Source organism: Amblyraja radiata, chromosome 8 (assembly GCF_010909765.2).
Source record: "Amblyraja radiata isolate CabotCenter1 chromosome 8, sAmbRad1.1.pri, whole genome shotgun sequence".
Lineage (NCBI taxonomy): Eukaryota > Metazoa > Chordata > Chondrichthyes > Rajiformes > Rajidae > Amblyraja > Amblyraja radiata.
Window position 1 is genome coordinate 68,157,518 of NC_045963.1, and position 21,308 is coordinate 68,178,825.

The 21,308-nt window shown below is 45.4% G+C and overlaps 1 protein-coding gene across 13 annotated transcripts in view; it reads right to left on the reverse strand.

The window, feature by feature from the left end:
• The window catches only part of syne1 (spectrin repeat containing nuclear envelope protein 1), a 440,240-nt gene that overhangs the window by 254,691 nt on the left and 164,241 nt on the right, over window positions 1-21,308 (reverse strand). For all 13 annotated transcript variants that reach the window (XM_033026154.1, XM_033026164.1, XM_033026166.1 and 10 more), the window contains 8 exons: window positions 18,678-19,306; window positions 16,956-17,135; window positions 12,757-12,907; window positions 10,400-10,558; window positions 8,895-9,077; window positions 4,886-4,987; window positions 3,499-3,702; window positions 3,206-3,413 (listed from right to left, as the gene is read on the reverse strand). In XM_033026154.1, the coding sequence (XP_032882045.1) occupies window positions 3,206-3,413; window positions 3,499-3,702; window positions 4,886-4,987; window positions 8,895-9,077; window positions 10,400-10,558; window positions 12,757-12,907; window positions 16,956-17,135; window positions 18,678-19,306 (1,816 nt within the window). The remainder of the gene's footprint in view (window positions 1-3,205; window positions 3,414-3,498; window positions 3,703-4,885; window positions 4,988-8,894; window positions 9,078-10,399; window positions 10,559-12,756; window positions 12,908-16,955; window positions 17,136-18,677; window positions 19,307-21,308) is intronic.

A 21,308-nucleotide genomic window follows, 5' to 3' on the forward strand; every position in this document is an offset into this window, starting at 1 on the left:
AGTGTGAAAATTAATAACAGCTCTTGCTGCTCGTTCCATCAATATTGATCAATACTGTTGCATACAAAAGAGGTGAATACTTCACTGACATTTCAGCAATAGGACGTCTGGTATGAATGGAGATATTCATAATGAGAGGGAATCTTATTGAAACATAAGATTATTAAGGGTTTGGACACGCTAGAGGCAGGAAACAACTTCCCGATGTTGGGGGAAGTCCAGAACCAGGGGCGACTGTTTAAGAATAAGGGGTAAGCCATTTAGAACGGAGATGAGGAAATACTTTTTCACACAGATAGTTGTGAGTCTGTGGAATTCTCTGCCTCAGAGAGCGGTGGAGGCCGGTTCTCTGGATGCTTTCAAGAGTGAGCTAGATAGGGCTCTTAAAGATAGCGGAGTCAGGGGATATGGGGGAGAAGGCAGGAACGGGGTACTGATTGTGGATGATCAGCCATGATCACATTGAATAGGCAGTGCTGGCTCAAAGGGCCGAATGGCCTACTCCTGCACCTATTGCCTATTGCCTATTGTCTATTGTCTATTCTTTTCACGGGTGTCAGGGGTTATGGGGAGAAGGCTGGATAATGGGGTTTGGAGGGAGAGATAGATCAGCCATGATTGAATGTCGAGGGTAGACTTGATGGGTCCTAAGGCTCCTAATTCTGCTCCTATCACTTGTGAACTTATTCACAGAAGTTATGTTAAAAGGACTTACAGTGAGTTAACTGCAAACCGAGGACACCATGGAAGAGCAATGTTGACATTCAGGGGGAGTGGATGGGTCTGGATCGATGTGTTGGTGGAGTGGGCCGCTGGAGGCCCTGCAGCAGCCTGGGGTTTGATTAGATCAGGTGCTGTTCCGAGTGGCTGAGAGTGCGGATCGGCCGTGGCCTGCAGTGGCACGGAGCAGTGGCGGAAGACACCAACAACATCGCCTGGTCCAGGCCGATCCTGCAACTACGAGCCAGTGTCATTGCCAGGACAACGGGCCTTTATGGCCAAGTTTGGATTCTACATTTTTAACAACTTTGGACTTGAATCATACAAAATGGAGCTGGAAACATGGTGACTCGTGTACTGTCTCTGGGTAATCTACTAATCCTACACTCTAGTACTGAAGTATGATTGTGCCTATAGTAAGATTTTTATTGAACTGTATGCAAAAAAGTATGTAGGTACATGTGACAATACAGTACTATTGGATCATTGTCACGAAAACTCGCATTAAAGAGAGCAAAAATAACTGTGATATGAAAGGGTGGAGCAACTGGAAGCAGAGGAAGAGAATTTAAGTTCAATTCAGATAAGTGTACCATATTGGATTTTGGAAAGTCAAACCAGGCTAGGACTTTCACAGTCCTATATAGATCTCTAGAACAATACAACCTTGCAATAGAAATACACAATTCCCTGAAAGTGGCTTCGGAGGTGGACAAGGAGTTGAAGAAGACATTTGACATGCTGGCCTTCATCTGTAAGGTCATAAGGTCATTCAGTGATAAGAGTAGAATTAGGCCATTCAGCCCATCAGTCTACTCTGCCATTCAATCATGGCTGATCTGTCTCTCCTCCAAACCCAATTCTCCTGCCTTCTCCCCATAACCTCTGCCACCTGTACTAATCAAGAATCTGAAGAAGGGTTTTAACCTGAAACGTCACCTATTCCTTCGCTCCACAGATGCTGCCTCACCTGCTGAGTTTCTCCAGCATTTTTGTCTACCTTCGATTTTTCCAGCATCTGCAGTTCTTTCTTAAACAACAATCTATCTATCTCTGTCTTAAAAATATCCACTGACTTGGCCTCCTTGGTAAGGCATTGCTATTAGAAATTAAAAACATAGAAACATAGAAAATAGGTGCAGGAGGAGGCCATTCGGCCCTTCGAGCCAGCACCGCCCATTCATTGTGATCGTGGCTGATCGTACCCAATCAATAACCCATAGAAACATAGAAAATTGGGATATTGTGATGCAGCACAAGTTGTTGGTGAGGCTGCCCTTGGAGAATTGCATTTAGTTTTGGTCACCCATCAATAGGAACGCTGCATTAAGCTGGAAAGAATGCAGAGGTGGTGCCGGGAGTTGGAAGCAGTGAGTTATAGGGAGAGATTGGGCAGACTAGGACTTGATTCCATGGAGCGTAGGAGACCAAGGGGTGATTTAGTAGAGGTGTATAAAATCATGAGGGTCATAGCACACAATCATTCTCTTAAGGTTGGAAAATCAAGAACTAGAGGGCATGAATTTGAGATAAGGGGGAAAAGATTTATTAGCAACCTGATGGACAGCTTTTTAACACAGGGACTGGTACAGATATATGTAACAAACTGACAAAGGAAGTCACCTTTGAGGTAGGTACAAAAGCAGCATTTATAATAATAATAATAATAATAATGGATGGGATTTATATAGCGCCTTTCTAATACTCAAGGCGCTTTACATCGCATTATTCATTCACTCCTCAGTCACACTCGGTGGTGGTAAGCTACTTCTGTAGCCACAGCTGCCCTGGGGCAGACTGACGGAAGCGTGGCTGCCATTCTGCACCTATGGCCCCTCCGACCACCACCAATCACTCACACACATTCACACACAGGCAAAGGTGGGTGAAGTGTCTTGCCCAAGGACACAACGACAGTATGCACTCCAAGCGGGATTCGAACCGGCCACCTTCCGGTCGCCAGCCGAACACTTAGCCCATTGTGCCATCTGTCGTCCCAAATTTATAAGACATTTGGATAGATGCATGGATAGGAAAGAGGGTTATGGGTCAAATGCAGGCAAATGGGACTAGAGTAAAAGGGGAGTATGTATGAGTTAGGCCAAAGGGCCCGCTTTCATTGCCTCTATGACGGAGAACAAATATTAATGTCACGGTGGCGCAGCAGTACAGTTGCTGCCTTACAGCTCCAAAGATCCGGGTTCGATCCTGGCTTTGGGGGCTGTCTTAACAGAGTTTATACATTCTCCCTGTGACCCCGTGTGTTTCTCCAGGTGCTCCCGTTTCCTCCACACTCCAAAGATCTACAGGTTTGTAGGTTAATTGGCTTCGGTAAAATTGTCCCTACAGTGTAGGATAGTGCTAGTGTACGGGGGGGTGATCACTGGTCGCCGCGGACTCGGGTGGGCCACAGGGCCTGTTTCCTGCGCTGTATCTCTAAAGTATCTCTCTCAAGTCTAAAGTCAGGTGTGGCCGTTCCTCTCACCATTGACGTGCTGCTCCAGCGCCTCCTGGAGCCTTCCTTGGGTTTTGGAGGACAGTTGGTTGACAGACTCGTACTGTTTGATCAGCCCGGTGACCCAGCCGCCCAACCCCTCCAGCTCCGTGGAGTGGTACCTCCGACAGAGGCCATTGAGGTTCTCTCGGGCAGCGTCGATCCTGCCTTGCTGGTTGACCAGCTCCAAGTCCAGTTCCTGCAACGAGAAGACGGAACAATCAGTAAGACAACAAGGGCTGGTGCATGCAACTGGCCTGGCCGCTTGGTCATCTCCTCCGTACCTTCACTTCCCTCAGGTCATTGAGATCCTGGCTGCCGGCACAGGCAGTGAGCGAGTGCTCCACTGTGCGCAGCCACTCACTGAGATCCTGGATGTAGCTCTCCATCTGATTCTTCTGGACTCGAAAATCCTTCAGTGTCTCCTTTGCCACCTCAGATACTTCCTGCGCATGATCCAACTTCCTCTGGGAATCAGCTTCCACTGCCTGCAGGTACAGAGCGGTGATCACTTGCAACATGAGCCATGCTAACCACCTCATCGAGTCAAAGATACAGCATGTAAACAGACCCTTCAGCCCAACTTGCAAGTGCATCCAAGATGCTCCATCTACACTAAACCCACCTGCCTGTGTTTGGCCCACATCCTCCTAAACCTCTCCTATCCATGAACAGTTCCAAATGTATTTGAAATGTTTTCATGGTACCTGCCTCAACTACCTCCTCTGGCAGCTCGTTCCATGTACACCACCACCCTCTCTGTGTGAAAAGGTACCGTGTCCTCTGTACTCTGATCCAATTATTGCTATTTTTACAGTCCTGTAGGGTCTTGCCTAGAACAGAAAGACTTTGGAATAGAAGTTCCTTGAAAGTGACTTTAGGGGTGGACAAGGTGTTGAGGAAGACATTTGGCATGCTGGCCTTCATCAGTAAAGGCATCACTATGAGAAATAGTTTACAGCCTTTAACCATCTTATACTAATTGTTGATCCTTATATCATTAAACTGGAGAAATATTCGCTACCTTCAGTATTGCGACTGTATTGAATAGGGACGGGGCTGCTGACCCAAGCTGTGAAACTGAGAAACAAAAGGTGCACCTCAAAGAGAGCTAGATACAGTAAACACAAAGCGGGAAACTTATTAGTGTCTGTAGAAGGGTCTCGACCCGAAACGTCACCTTTTCCTTCGCTCCAAAGATGCTGCCTCACCCGCTGAGTTTCTCCAGCATCTTTATCTACCTTCGATTTTTCCAGCATCTGCAGTTCCTTCTTAAACATTACAATTATTACTCAGTGGGATTATCCAAAGAGTTCAGTTTAGTTTATTGTCACGTGTACCAAGGTAGAGTGAAAAAGTTTTGTTGCGTGCTAACCAGTCAGCAGAAAGACAATACATGATTACAAACGAGCCATTTACAGTGCATAGATTCACAATGAGGGAATAATGTTCAGTGCAAGGTAAAGCCAGCAAAGGCCTATCAAGGGTTGTCCGAGGGTCACCAATGAGGTAGATAGTCGTTCAAAGCAATGTCAGGGTTTTGAGCAAAGTTGGGCACAAGAGGCAGCACCATCCACACCCAGTAATGGGCCTTGCAATTATTAGTCTTATGTCTACATCATAAAAGATGATCACCAGGGGTGACAAAATATATAGAAGACTTTTGCTTACCTGAAGTACAGGTGGAGCCTCCTGACATTTGGATACCTTAATCAGTTCACTGATTTTAGATCGCAGGCACTTCAGCTTCTCCCCTTTGCTTTGGACCTCAGACTAGAAGTCAAGGACAGAGAAAGAAGGTGTCAGAAATCAATGCACGGCTTGTGTCATCAGCAGCCTCAATGCAACTTGAGCTAAAATACTCTTGGAGGTATATTAAAAGGCAGGAGAGTGGTGCTAAAGTATTGGGCCCAAAAGGGCAGATGTTTGGAAATAGAGAGTTACTTATTCACACTGCATGAAGGGTTCTGGGGAGGTTGTAGAACAGAGGGATCTGGTAGTGCAGGCACACAGTTCCTTGATAGTGGCGTTACGGAGACGTAGATAGAATGGTCAAGAAGACTTTTGGCACATTGGGCTTCATCAGTCAGGGTATTGAGCATAGAAGTTGGGATGTTATGTTACAGTTGCACAAGGTATTGGTGTGGCAACATTTGGAGTGAACATGTTGTTAAGCCGGAAAGAGAGCTTTTCGAGAAAGATTTACGAGAATGTTACCAGGACATGAGGCCCTGAGCCCTAGGGAGAGGTTGAGCAGCCTTTAGGACTTTATTCCTTGGAGCACTGGAGGATGAGGAGTATTCCTATAGAGGTGTATAAGATCATGATGGGAATAGAAAGGGTAGATGCACAGAGTCTCTTGCCCAGAGTAGTGGAATCAAGCACCACAGGACATAGGTTTACGGTGAGGGAGGAAAGATTTAATAGGAATCTGAGGGGCAACTTTTTCCACACAGATGGTGATGGGTATATGGAATGAGCTGCCAGAGGAGGTAGCTGGGGCAGATACCGCAGCGACTTTTAAAAGACAATAGGACAGTTACAATAACAGGTTTAGAGGGATATGGGCCAAGCACAGGCAGGTGGGACGTGTACAGAAGTAGCACCTTGGTTGGCATGGGCAAGTTGGGCCGATAGGTCTGTTTCCGTGCTGCGTGAATCTGCGTGATTCTATTTTAGAAAAGGGTCACTGGCCAGAGAAAGAAGGGATTGTGCTAAAGCCTTAGTGAAAGCATCTCTTTACAAGTCAAAACTAATTAAAGAGTAACAGAAAGAGCACAGGGATTGGTACAAGACATTAACAGAAAGTAAATCCAACAATTGGATGATCAGCCATGATCATATTGAATGGCGGTGCAGGCTCGAAGGGCCGAATTGGCTACTCCTGCACCTATTTTCTATGTTTTCTATGTTTCTATGAATGGTACGGAACAAATTGCAAAAACATGAGATAATCAGCTGACCCATCAGAATTACTGGTTGTAAGATTACACTGGAAAAATTTTATTTACCAGGAATATCAAATCAGGAATCATAAATATGAAGTTGTTTCAAATAAGTCCTACAAAGTGGTCAGCAGACATTTTACCTCATAAGTAGTGACTGTGAAGGGTTTTCTATCACAAGAATTGGACAGTGTAGATTCAGTTAAGGGTAAATCAGCTGATTATACAAGGGAGAAATGAACAGAAGAATCTTCGGATATGGCACAAATGAAGGAGCATAAAGATTCGCAAAAATCATTAGGTCTGAATTTCTCCTTTATTCTCTGAAATTAAATAAAAAACCACCTCTGAAACATCTCTCCCTTATATAATTAGCTAATTTCCCCTTAAGTCTGAAGAAGGGTCTCGACCCGAAACGTCACCCATTCCTTCTTTACAGAGATGCTGCCTGTCCTGCTGAGTTACTCCAGCTTTTTGTGTCTGTCTTCCCCTTAAATTAAACTGCACTATCCATTCCTCGTGATCAAAAACCGTATGCAATCACTACATTTGAGGTAACATTTCTGCTGACTACTTTGTAGGACTTGTTAGTAACTACTTCATATTTATGATTCTTGATTTCATATTCCTAGCAAATAAAATTTCTCCAGTGTAATCATTGGTCAGCATGGACTGGTTGGGCTGAAGGACCTGTTTCCACGCTGTCTTAACTAAACACTACATCAGCAACTGTGTGTAAGCTACTGCGCACTAATGAATTTAATTTTGCACTATTATGGTCTGGTTACCTGGTATTACTAATTATTAATGCATTGTATTATTGTACATTTATTTACATAGATAGATAGAGAGATAGAAAATAGGTGCAGGAGAAGGCCATTCGGCCTTTCGAGCCAGCACCGCCATTCATTGTGATCATGGCTGATCATCCCTATCAATAACCCATGCCTGCCTTCTCCCCATATCCCTTGACTTCACTAGCCCCACAGCTCTATCTAACTCTCTCTTAAATCCATCCAGTGATTTGGCCTCCACTGCCCTCTGTGGCAGGGAATTCCATAATTTCACAACTCTCTGGGAGAAAAAGTTTTTTCTCACCTCAGTCTTAAATGATCTCCCCTTTATTCTAAGTCTGTGGCCCCTGGTTCTGGACTCAACATTGGGAAAATTTTCCTGCATCTAGCTTGTCCAGTCCTTTTATAATTTTATATGTTTCTATAAGATCCCCCTCATCCTTTTAAACTCCAGTGAATACAAGCCTAGTCTTTTCAATCTTTCCTCATATGACAGTCCTGCCATCCCAGGGATCAATCTCTTGAACCTACACTTCACTGCTTCAATCACAAGGATGTCCTTCCTCAAATTAGGAGACCAAAACTGTACACAATACTCCAGATGTGGTCTCACCAAAGCCCTATACAACTGCGTGTGTTTTGCATTAATGATCCTGTAAAGCTGCAGCAAGTCAGCGTTTCTTTGGCACATATGACGATTAAACACTCTTTTTCAGTTTAAAGTTGAGAGATACAGGGACGAGACAGGCTCTTCGGACCACCGGGTCCGCGCCGACCAGCGATCCCCGTACACTAGCACTATCTTACACACTAGGGACAATTTACAATTTTAACCAAAGTCAATGAACCTGCAAACCTTCAAGTCTTTGGACTGTGGGAGGAAACCAGAGCACCCGGAGAAAACCCACATGGTCACGGGGAAGAACGTACAAACTCTCTACAGACAGCACCCGTCGTCAGAAACGAAACCCTGCTCTCTGGTGCTGTAAGGCAGCAACTCTACCGCTGCTCCACCGTGCCACCCTCTTGAAGCTTGGTCCTTTCATTTTACAAGCTGATGTTCCAGGACCACAATCACTAGTATAGTACAGGTATATAGTACTAGTATAGTACTAGTATAGTACTAGTATAAGGAGTACAGAGAAGGTTCACCAGACTGATTCCTGGGATGTCAGGACTTTCATATGAAGAAAGACTGGATAGACTCGGCTTGTACTCGCTAGAATTTAGAAGATTGAGGGGGGATCTTATAGAAACTTACAAAATTCTTAAGGGGTTGGACAGGCTAGATGCAGGAAGATTGTTCCCGATGGTGGGGAAGTCCAGAACAAGGGGTCACAGTTTAAGGATAAGGGGGAAATCTTTTAGGACCGAGATGAGAAAAACATTTTTCACACAGAGAGTGGTGAAACTCTGCAATTCTCTGCCACAGAAGGTGGTTGAGGCCAGTTCATTGGCTATATTTAAGAGGAAGTTAGATGTGGCCCTTGTGGCTAAAGGGATCAGGGGGTATGGAGAGAAGGCAGGTACAGGATACTGAGTTGGATGATCAGCCATGATCATATTGAATGGCGGTGCAGGCTCGAAGGGCCGAATGGCCTACTCCTGCACCTATTTTCTATGTTTCTATGTTTCAATGTATAGGACACTGCATAGTGTGTACAGTGCAGACACGATCAGAAGATCCAGCAGCAATAATGCAATTCATGGTGTTGCTTCTTGCTGGGTGCAGACTGACCAACCCCCCAACTCCAAAACACATTCATAAGTTGGAACTGGCAATTCAGCCTCGCCACCTGTACGTCACCCTGTAAATCTGCCAATCTGATCCCCTGACTTTGACAGCTGAATGAATAGCTAATGGACAAGGCTGAAAAACTGCATGCCTTGATTGAAAGCAGATCTTCATTGTTCTACCGGGAGTATGCTCTTGTCACCTACCTGGAACTCGAGCAATCTGCTTTCCAGTCTCTGGCTGTCGTTCAAGTTGCCAGTCATTTCATTCAGTTCGGATACGCAACCTTTGGACCATGTGTCTACCTCATCGCCGATGCCGATCACGTCCTCCCACAGCGCAAGGCTCGTACTTAGCCTTTCAATGTTGCCATCCAGTCTCTCTGATATCTGTAAGGGGAGGATATGGAGACAGCCTGCTATTAATTTTAAAAAATGGCTGCACTAAATATGACCAAATGATCAAGCTCAATCATTCAGTTGTAAGCTTCTGTGACTCAATCAGAGTTCCTAGCTGTGTGAAGGTTGGCGTGTTATTCTATAATCAAATAATTTGTAGTTTGAATTCCAGCAGTCAAGTCAATGCCAGCAGTCATTGCAGGCATTCCTAACTAAAGTGACCATCTCACTTGTGGTGTCAATTGAGGGACGGTTTCCTTTGGCCCCCAGCTGATCCACAGGCAATAGAGACTTTAGTAGGAACCGGCTTAGATCCAGTGGATGTGGAGAGGATGCTTCCAGTAATGGGAGAGTCTAGGACCAGAGGGCACAGCCTCAGGATAAACGAACGCACTTTTACAATGGAGATGAGGAGGGATTTCTTTGGCCAGAGGGTGGTGCATCTGTGGAATTCATTGAAAGTCAAGATATTGGGTAATTTTAAAGCAGAGATTGATAGATTCTTGATAGTGAGGGTGTCGAAGGTTACGGAGAAAAGGCAGGAGAATGGGGTTGAGAGGGAAACTAGATCAGCCATGATCGCATGGCGGAACAGACTCGATGGGCCGAATGGCCTAATTCTGCACCTATGATGTTATGATCTTATGAAGCAATGGGTCACATTATTATCGGAATCAAGGGATATGGGGAGAAATCAGGAATGGGGTACTGATTTTGGATGATCATATTGAATGGCCTACCCCTGCACCTATTTTCTATGTTTTGAAGTTTCTATCTACCAGATACAACAGCTGGGCATAAACAATAGCATTAAAGGAGGGCTGAGAATGTAACAGAGATTTATTTTCCGTTGCTTTCAACAAGATCAAAAAAGAGGTTCAAGAGACATTACTCTGGCAACTTTTGTTGGCGCTCTGTGTGGGACGATTCTTTACATGCTTGTGTATGCAAAACAAAAAATCTCATGGTCATGTCACATTTGATAATAAAGTATCATTCATTCATTCATTCATTCATTCATTCATTCATTCATTCATTCATTCATTCATTCATGCTTGAGGAGGAATTTCTTTAGTCAGAGGGTGGTGAATCTGTGGAATTAATTGCCACAGAAGGGTGTGGAGGCCAAGTCAATGAATATTTTTAAGGCAGAGATAGATAGGTTCTTGATTAGTACGGGTGTCAGGGGTTATGGGGAGAAGGCAGGGGAATGGGGTTAGGAGGGAGAGATAGATCAGCCATGATTAAATGGCGATGTAGACTTGATGGGCCGAGTGGCCGAGTAACTCTGCTCCATTCCCTCATGAACTTACATCCAGCCACTGGTCCAAGATATTGTCCAGGTCCTGCCTTAGGGGCCCTGGGTTGCAGCCGTGAATTTTCTTCAGTTCAGCCAGCAGCTGTTTGCCTTTCGATGTGAATCCATCCAATTGCTCCTGACTCGCACCTAACTCGCACTTTGCCACCTCATGCTGTCCAACAAAGGGAAAGAATCAGAGACAGGTTTTACTCGGCACCTGGCCCTGCCGTCAGCGTGATTCAGCTGGACCGTCTGCGACGATTTTCTGTCAGCAGGTCTTATTGTGATGAAGAAAACAGTCAAAACAGAACATAGACACAAAATACCAGAGTAACTCAGCGGGACAGGCAGCATCTCTGGAGAGAAGGGATGGGTGAAGTTTCGGGTCGAGACCCTTCTTCAGACCATTCTTCAAAACAGAATCTTCTCCAAAGACTTTAGTCAGAGGGCGGTGAATCTGTGGAATTCATTGCCACATTTGGCTGTGGAGGCCAAGTCAATGGATGTTTTTAAGGTGGTGATTGCCAGTACGGGTGTCAGGGGTTATGGGGAGAAGGCAGGAGAATGGGGTTGAGAGGGAGAGAGAGATCAGCCATGATTGAATGGCGGAGTAGACGATGGGCCGAATGGCCTCATTCTGCTGCTATGACATGAATTTATGACTTGTCTCACTCTCACTCCCAAGTTACACGAGGAGAAAGTATAAGATGGTGCGGCGACACAGTGGCACAGCTGCTGCCTCACGATACCAGAGACATGGGTCGCTGTCTGTGTGGAGTTTGACAGCTGTTTCCAAATGACAGGGTAGACACAAATGCTGGAGTAACTCAGCGGGACAGGCAGCGTCTCTGGAGAGAAGGGATGGGTGACGTTTCGGGTCGAGACCCTTCTTCAGACCTTCAATTTAAACCAGCATCTGCAGTTCTTTCCTACGCATTGTTTCCAAATGACTACTGAGTAGGCTTGACATGACTTGAGAGCCCTTGATCAATAGCCCAGGCTCTCAGACAATGCATGGTCCAGATAAAGAGCAAATAAACACAATACACATTCATTTGACTTATTTTAATTGTGTGGGTGGCAATCTGGCAGATCAAATAAAACACGGAAGGACATGAAATCATGGAAGTCTATGTACCTAATGTAGTTAAATAGGATTATTGCAGATAGGTAGACTGGATAGCTTGCACACGATGGGCCAAAAGGTCTGTTTCTGTGCTAATTGACTCAGATGGCTGCAAATCCATATTGTCAGATTACGGTTTAAATACTGAATATGGGAGAATCGCCAGCTGGCCTTTGTATAATGGATTGTGCCAAAGAACAACCAAGATGAATATAAATTAGAGGGTATTAACTAGAAGGAGAGATTGGCCAAAATGTATTGTTTTTTCAGGAGCATCGGAGGTTGAGGGGAGACCTGACCGAAGTATATACAATTATGAGAGGCATGGCTAGAGTAGACAGGCAGAATGTTTTACCCAGAGTGGAAATGTCAAAGACTAGAGGGCATAACTCTGATGTCAGAGGGAGAAAGTTCAAAGCAGATGTGCAGGGCAAGTTTTATTTTTTACACAGAGGGTGATTTGTGCCTGGAACGTGTTGCCAGGAGTGGTGGTGGAAGCAGATACGATAACGGCATTTAAGGGGCTTTTAGATGGACACATGGACATGCAGGGAATGGATGGATATGGAGCATGACCAGGCAGAGGACATTATATTGGCTTAGCATCATGTTCGGCACAGACACTGTGGGTTCCAAGGGTGTGTTCATGTGCTGTGCTATTCTATGCTCAATGTTCAAAATAGTTCCAACATTAAGCAGTGGCGGGAGAATGAATGGGAGTTCAGATGGGCAAAGGCTCCAGGTGATCCTGCAGCTAAACACTATGCATAGGAATCTCACAGCAGATGCTGGTAATAAATAGTATTTAAATACCACCCTAAGGGAAGGAGCAAGCCTGGAGTCTCCTAATGAGAGGCCATTATGTTAATGACGTCTTGATGCATTACCCAATACATGCCATGCATGAGATTGCAAAATCAGTTAAAGATACTTCAAGGATAAAGAGTGCTGGAGTAACTCAGCAGGTCAGACAGCATCCCCAGAGGACATGGATATGATAACACGTTTCGGGTCAAGACCCTTGTTCTCCAGCGATGTTGCCTCACCTGCTGAGTTATTCCAGCACTTTGTACATTAACCAGCATCTGCAGTTCTTTGTTTTCACATCAAGGTACTGAAAGATGGGGGAAAAACAAGGGGATCTCCAAATCAATGTTTGCGTGTGTGACTGTAACATTCCCTTCCATTTCTGTAGGATCCCTACAGGCCAGGAATTATGCTGAAGGCGTTAATATGACACCTACCCTGGATAATGTTCTCCTTAAGTCTTCTTGATCCAGCAGACTTGACTTGATCACAGCTACAGCTTCTGAGTTTTCCACCACTTTGAGAAGAGCAGACTTGGAGCTCTGATAATCCCTCATCAGGGTAACCAGGCAGCTGCCTTGATCCTGACTGTTACAAAGGAACGGTAAATCAATGTAGAGACTGAAGATATTTCATGTACATGTGCCACAGGAGATGCAAATCTAATTTATTTTGCAAGAACACTTCACGCAGACCTTTTCTCAATCTCTTGCTGAGGAAAGGGCCTGATTATTTAGCCAATTTCCCACTGGGAGTTTGAGACAGACACATCTTTCATCAATCCCTCATTGAAAATACTTGTGCTGAGAATTCAGTGAGTAACCGGGTGGTCCTGAGACTACAGATCTATTTGGTGCCCGGGCAGTTCCCCAAATTGGCCAACAGGCTAAGTGGAGTTGACAACCTGAAAGGTCTCACATCTGCGGTGCATATTTGGTGTGCAGGTTTGCTTGTTCTCAAGGCCCTGCAGAGGGGAGTAGTGGCGAAGGGGTTCCTGCTCTGAGCTGGCGTCATGATAATTTCAGGAGCCTTTGCCATTTCCATAAATTACCAAAGACATACTGTCTTTCCCAGGGCGGCACGGTGGCGCAGCAGTCAAGACCCGGGTTCGATCCTGACTACGGGCGCTGTCTGTATCGAGTTTGTACATTTCACCCCGTGACCTGCGTGGGTTTTCTCCGGGATCTCCGGTTTCCTCCCACACTCCAAAGACGTACAGGTTTGTAGGTTAATTGGCTTTGTATAATTGTAAATTGTCCCCAGTGTGTGTAGGATAGTGTTAGTGTGCGGGGATCACTGATTGGTGCGGACTCAGTGGGCCGAAGGGGCTTGTTTCCGCGCTGTATCTCTAAACTAAACTAAACTCTCTAAAGGGATCCATGTAAGGCCTAACGTGTAGGACAAGCTAGATGCAGGAAAAATGTTCCCAATGTTGGGTGAGCCCAGAACCAGGGGCCACAGTCTTAGAATAAAGGGGAGGTAATTTAAGACTGAGGTGAGAAAAAACTTTTTCACCCAGAGAATTGTGAATTTATGGAATTCCCTGCCACAGAGGGCAGTGGAGGCCAAGTCACTGGATGGATTTAAGAGAGAGTTAGATGGAGCTCGAGGGGCTAGTGGAGTCAAAGGATATGGGGAGAAGGCAGGCACGGGTTATTAACCATATAACATATAACCATATAACAATTACAGCATGGAAACAGGCCATCTCGACCCTTCTAGTCCGTGCCGAACACGTATTCTCCCCTAGTCCCATATACCTGCGCTCAGACCATAAGCCTCCATTCCTTTCCCGTCCATATAACTATCCAATTTATTTTTAAATGATAAAAACGAACCTGCCTCCACCACCTTCACTGGAAGCTCATTCCACACAGCCACCACTCTCTGAGTAAAGAAGTTCCCCCTCATGTTACCCCTAAACTTCAGTCCCTTAATTCTCAAGTCATGTCCCCTTGTTTGAATCTTCCCTACTCTCAGTGGGAAAAGCTTATCCACGTCAACTCTGTCTATCCCTCTCATCATTTTAAAGACCTCTATCAAGTCCCCCCTTAACCTTCTGCGCTCCAAAGAATAAAGCCCTAACTTGTTCAACCTTTCTCTGTAACTTAGTTGCTGAAACCCAGGCAACATTCTAGTAAATCTCCTCTGTACTCTCTCTATTTTGTTGACATCCTTCCTATAATTAGGCAACCAAAATTGTACACCATACTCCAGAATTGGCCTCACCAATGCCTTGTACAATTTTAACATTACATCCCAACTTCTATACTCAATGCTCTGATTTATAAAGTCTAGCATACCAAAAGCTTTCTTTACCACCCTATCTATATGAGATTCCACCTTCAAGGAGCTATGCACGGTTATTCCCAGATCCCTCTGTTCAACTGCGTTCTTCAATTCCCTACCATTTACCATGTACGTCCTATTTTGATTTGTCCTGCCAAGATGTAGCACCTCACACTTATCAGCATTAAACTCCATCTGCCATCTTTCAGCCCACTCTTCCAACTGGCATAAATCTCTCTGTAGACTTTGAAAATCTACTTCATTATCCACAACCCCACCTATCTTAGTATCATCTGCATACTTACTAATCCAATTTACCACACCATCATCCAGATCATTGATGTACATGACAAACAACAGTGGACCCAACACAGATCCCTGTGGCACCCCACTAGTCACTGGCCTCCAACCTGACAAATAACCATCCACCATTACTCTCTGGCATCTCCCATTCAGCCACTGTTGAATCCATCTTGCTACTCCACCATTAATACCCAACCATTGAACCTTCTTAACCAACCTTCCATGAGGAACCTTGTCAAAGGCCTTACTGAAGTCCATATATACAACATCCACTACTTTACCCTCATCAATTTCCCGAGTAACCTCTTCAAAAAATTCAAGAAGATTAGTCAAACATGACCTTCCAGGCACAAATCCATGTTGACTGTTCCTAATCAGACCCTGTTTATCCAGATGCTTATATATATTATCTCTAAGTATCCTTTCCATTAATTTGCCCACCACTGACGTCAAACTAACAGGTCTATAATTGCTAGGTTTACTCTTAGACCCCTTTTTAAACAATGGAACAACATGCGCAGTACGCCAATCCTCCGGCACTATTCCCGTTTCTAATGACATTTGAAATATTTCTGTCATAGCCCCTGCTATTTCTACACTAACTTCCCTCAATGTCCTAGGGAATATCCTGTCCGGACCTGGAGACTTATCCACTTTTATATTTCTCAAAAGTGTCAGTACTTCCTCTTCTTTGAATCTCATAGTTTCCATAGCTACTCTACTTGTTTCCCTTACCTCACATAATTCAATATCCATCTCCTTGGTGAATACCGAAGAAAATAAATTGTTCAATATCTCCCCCATCTCTTTTGACTCTGCAGATAGCTGTCCACTCTGACTCTCTAATGGACCAATTTTATCCCTTGTTATCCTTTTGCTATTAATATAGCTGTAGAAACCCTTTGGATTTACTTTCACCTTACTTGCCAAAGCAACCTCATATCTTCTTTTAGCTTTTCTAATTTCTTTCATAAGATTCTTTTTACATTCTTTATACTCCTCATGCACCTCATTTACTCCATGCTGCCTATAATTATTGTAGATCTCTCTCTTTTTCTGAACCAAGTATCCAATTTCCCTTGAAAACCATGGCTCTTTCCAATTTTTACTATTTCCTTTCAACCGAACAGGGACATAAAGATTCTGTACTCTTAAAATTTCACCTTTAAATGTACTCCATTTCTCTTCCACATCTTTCCCATAAAACAAACTGTCCCAATTTACTCCTTTTAAATCCTTTCGCATCTCCTCAAAGTTAGCCTTTCTCCAATCAAAAATCTCAACCCTAGGTCCAGTTCTGACCCTCTCCATAATTATATTGAAACTAATGGTATTGTGATCACTGGTCCCGAACTGTTCCCCAACGCATACCTCTGCCACCTGACCCGTCTCATTTCCTAACAGGAGGTCCAGCACCGCCCCTTCTCTAGTAGGTACTTCTATGTATTGCTGCAAAAAACTATCCTGCACACATTTTACAAACTCCAACCCATCCAGCCCATTTACAGAATGTGTTTCCCAGTCTATGTGTGGAAAATTGAAATCTCCCACAATCACTACCTTGTGCTTACATATTTGCTCTTCCAATTCTCGCTCCCCATTTGGCGGTCTATAATACACCCCTATAAGTGTTGCTACCCCTTTATTGTTATTGATAGGGGACGATCAGCCATGATCGCAATGAATGGCGGTGCTGGCTCGAAGGGCCGAATGGCCTCCTCCTGCACCTATTATCTATATTTCTATGTTTCTATGGGACAACGGGCCTTCATGGTCAGTACAAGAATGCTGCACTTATAACAAGAGGGACTTGAAAATGGCACCAAACTGTCGACTCTGTATACTGTCTCAGTGTACCACAGCTCCACACTTGTAGGCGAGATGTTTATCTAATGTGTATCTGAGTGCATATGTGTAATGATACTTGTACTGAAATGTACACAAATGGATTTCACTGTACCTCGTTACACATGTAACAAATAAAGTGCCATATCACACCACACCGTGCATTAGTCACATCATTGATTACGTTTACAGTACTTACACGTCGTTGATCAACTTTTTGGCGTCATTCCAGGTCACTTCCACTAAGTGAATTTCCTTCTCAGCTTCTGCAGCGAGTGATTTATCCCTCTCGGCAAGTTGTTTAGCTTTGTCCGTCAGACGATGCAGCTCGTGCTGCTGAGAGCTCAGATCTTCCTCCAGGTGACTGAACATCCGCAGCCTGCGGACAAACAGAGCAGCCGCTGGTTAAATCTTAGGCACGTCTTGTATGCCCGGGTCTACAAGCGTAGAATGTAGAACGGTACAGCACAGGAACGGACCCTGCAGCCCACAGTGTTGGACATGATGCCAAGTTAAATTGATCTCATCCGCCTGTACATAATCCCCCTATTCCCTGCATTTCCATGTGCCTATCTGAATGCCTCTTAACCGGCACCTACCGTTATTGCCTCCACCACCACCCCTGGCAATGAGTTCCAGGCCCCCCTCACTTTCAGTGTAAACAATATTGACCTGCATGTCTCCATTAAACTTTGCTCCCTCTCACCTTACAGATATGCCCTCTAGTGTTGGAGCTGCAGGGTCCGCTCCAACTTCGAGACTTCTAGACCGGGAGCGGGGCCGTAAATTGCCCGGCACGGCCTAAAATGGCCGTGGGACTTATCATCGCCCGCCTGGGGCTTCGACATCAGGAGAGACATGGAGAGCAGGGGAGAGAAAATACTTTTGCCTTCCATCACAGTGGGTTCACTGTGATGGATGTTTGTGTGAACTAAATTGTGTGTATGTCTAGAAATTGTCTGTTTGTATGGCTGTGGAAACGAAATTTCGTTTGAGCCTCACTGAGGCTCAAATGACAATAAAATTGTATTGTATTGTATTGTATTGTATTTCCACCCTGGGAAAAAAAGTTCCGATTGGCTTTGAAGGCAAACATACAATCCAAACAACTCGCTTAGGGCAGGTTGAGATAAAGACAATCGGAAGTGATTCAGAGTCAAAACTCTCCCCTCACCACCATCTGATGGGATTAAATATGAATCGCATGAAAGTTGTTGCTTCTAATATTGCTGATAACATTACTCTAGAAATGCATTTGTGTGGCACGGTGGCGCAGCGGTAGAGTGGCTATCTCACAGCGCCAGAGACCCGGGTTCGATCCCGGCTACGGGTGCTGTCTGTACGGAGTTTGCACGTTCTCCCCGAGACTGCGTGGGGTTTCTCCGAGATCTTCGGTTTCCTCCCACACTCCAAAGAAGTACAGGTTTGTAGGTTAAGTGTTTAAGAAGGAACTGCAGAGAAACGTTGCCTATTTCCTTCGCTCCATAGATGCTGCTGCACCCGCTGAGTTTGTGTACCTCAGGTTTGTAGGTTAATGGGCTTGGTATTGAATGGAATTGAATTAAATTGAATTGAAATGAATTGAATCTGAATTTAATTGAATTGAATAAATGTTATTAGCCAAGTATGCACACATACAAGGAATTTGTCCTTAGTGTGTGTAGGATAGTGTTAATGTGCGTGGATCGCTGGTCGGTGCGGACTTGGTGAGCCGAAGGGCCTGTTTCCACGCTGTATCTCTACACTAAACTAAACTAAACTGCATATGAAAGAACTGAAGATGCCGGTTGAAACAGTTTCTGGAGTAACAGGCAGCATCTCTGGAGAGAAGGAATGAGTGATGTTTCAGGTCGAGACCCTTCTACAGACTGTGTTTGACCATGTGTATCCATTGCACACATCCCTCCTTCAGTATATTCACCTGAGTTGCAACGCTGGTACAGTCAATTCTTTTAAACCCTGGTGGTCCGCCTTTTCTTCTATGTCCTCGATGGTCTTCAGCAACTGCTCCTTGCGCTCTTTAAATGATCTCCACAGGGAGTTAAGTGCCTCAGCCTCACTCTGCTTGGTCCCCAGGAGTCTCTGAGCAGAGTCCAGTTCCGCCTCTAGTCCCTCGGCCAACGACCGACACGAGGTTCTTGCGTCTGTTCCCGAGGTCTTCAGATGGCACTGGGCTTTACTGATGAGGGCATCAAGGGCCGTAGCCTGCAACTCCAGTTGCTTAATATCGGGAGTCACGTCACCCAGCTCCTTGTCCAACAGCTCCGTCTTCACCTGGTCCCAGCTGCTGGCCGTCTCGACCGTCTTTGTAATCCGGTGGAGCACGTTCTCCGCCACCCTGTGGGTCTCCAGGAACGAGGCCAGCTGTCCCAGGACCTCGTTCCTTCGCTCGACTACCTCGTTGGCCTCCTGGAAGAGTTGGAAGCACTCCTCGGTCCTGCCGTGGAGACGCTGATCCTGGGGCCCGCTGGTTGCCGGGCACAGCTGCTCCACCTGGTCCCTTAGGCTTTGCTGCTCGGCACGTTGCTGCTCCACGGCTCCTGACTGGTCCTGCGGAGCAAGACAAGGCACGGGGTTAGTGCGGGTGTCGGGGGGTTACGGGGAGAGGGCAGGAGAATGCAGTTAGGAGGGAGAGATAGCTCAGCCATGATTGAATGGCGGAGTAGACTCGGTGGGCCGAATGGCCTAATTCTGCCCCTATCACTTATGAACAAGGCAACATAGAAACATAGAAATTAGGTGCAGGAGTAGGCCATTCGGCCCTTCGAGCCTGCACCGCCATTCAATATCAATGGCTGATCATCCAACTCAGAATCCTGTACCTGCCTTCTCTCCATACCCCCTGATCCCTTTAGCCACAAGGGCCACATCTAACTCCCTCTTAAATATAGCCAATGAATTGGCCTCAACTACCTTCTGTGGCAGAGAATTCCAGAGATTCACCACTCTCTGTGTGAAAAATGTTTTCCTCATCTCGGTCCTAAAAGATTTCCCCCTTATCCTTAAACTGTGACCCCTTGTTCTGGACTTCCCCAACATCGGGAACAATCTTCCTGCATCTAGCCTGTCCAACCCCTTAAGAATTTTGTACGTTTCTATAAGATCCCCCCTCAGTCTTCTAAATTCTAGCGAATTCTAGCAAGAAGGAATATAACATCATTAACTCATGGGAACAGTAATGCAGGGAAGTGGACATTGGGAAACTGATCTTGTACTCCCTGACAATGTACAAAGGAAACCATTCGGCCCATCGAGTTTATGCTGGCTCCCAGTGCTATACCTTCATCTACACTCATTTCCCTTTAACCTATTCTCTCTCAAACACCCATTCCCAAACTAGCCCTACCCTCTTCTGCCAATTCTTCTTCTACCCAGCGACACCATGGGCTCTTTCACCCACCCACCCACACCGAGGGCAATCCAGAGTAACCAATTAGCCCACCAACCCAATCCAACCGGCCATCCCAATTAGCCTGTGTTGGAAGGAACTGCAGACGCTGGTTTACACCAAAGATAGACACAAAACGCTGGAGTAACTCAGCGGGACAGGCAGCATCTCCGGAGAGAAGAAATAGATGACATTTCAGGTCTGGTCTGTAGAAAGGTCTCGACCCAAAACATCACCCCTTCCTTTTCTCTAGAATTGCTGCCTGACCCACTGAGTTACTCCAACATTTTGTGTCTATCCCAAATAATCTACTCAGCTTGGGCATGAGGGAGGAAACCTATTTGTTTACCTATTGCTTCACTAGTCTGAATGTGTTCCCAACATTAGTCGTAGAAAATCTAGGAGTGAAATCTGGTCAATTTGCTGTTATTGTCAGTCAAGTGCTGTGGCCTGGATGTTGCTGGTGATACTGATGGTTTCTCCGTCATTATTTGGCCTTATTTCACTGGGATACTGAGAGTACAGTCGACCACACATGTGCAATGAAGCGTTGACACCCCTGAACCTGTTGCCTGTGATTCGTCACTCTTTCTCAGGGCACCCCTTCGCTGCAGCCTCGTTCAGTGTAACCCGCAGCATCTGGGAACAGCCTGGAACCGAGTCTCCATAACCGAGTACATAGGGTGGCACAGTGGTGCAGCAGTAGACTTGTTGCCTTACAGCACCAGAGACCCAGGTTCGTTCCCGATTTGAACGTTCTCCCCCGTGACCGCGTGGGTTTTCTCCGAGTTCTTCGTTTTCCTCCCCCACTCCAAAGACATACAGATTAGCCGGTTAATTGGCTTGGTGTAAATATAAATTGTTCCCAGTGTGTGTAGGATCGTGTTAATATGCGGGGACCGCTGGTCAGTGCAGACTCTGTGGGATGAAGGGCCTGTTTCTGCACTGTGTCTCTAAACTAAGATAAAACGATCCCTTTTGCTGCTGTTGAAACCCTTAGAAATCTTACACTTAGATGCACAAAGTGTGATGGAGCTTTTAACGACACTCTAATTCATAGGTACTGTTCAGCATATAGCTGGCCTAATAAAAGTGAGTATTATAGGTAGAAAGAAGGAATTGCAGATACAAAAAAACCCATAAAGTGCTGAAGTAACTGACCGG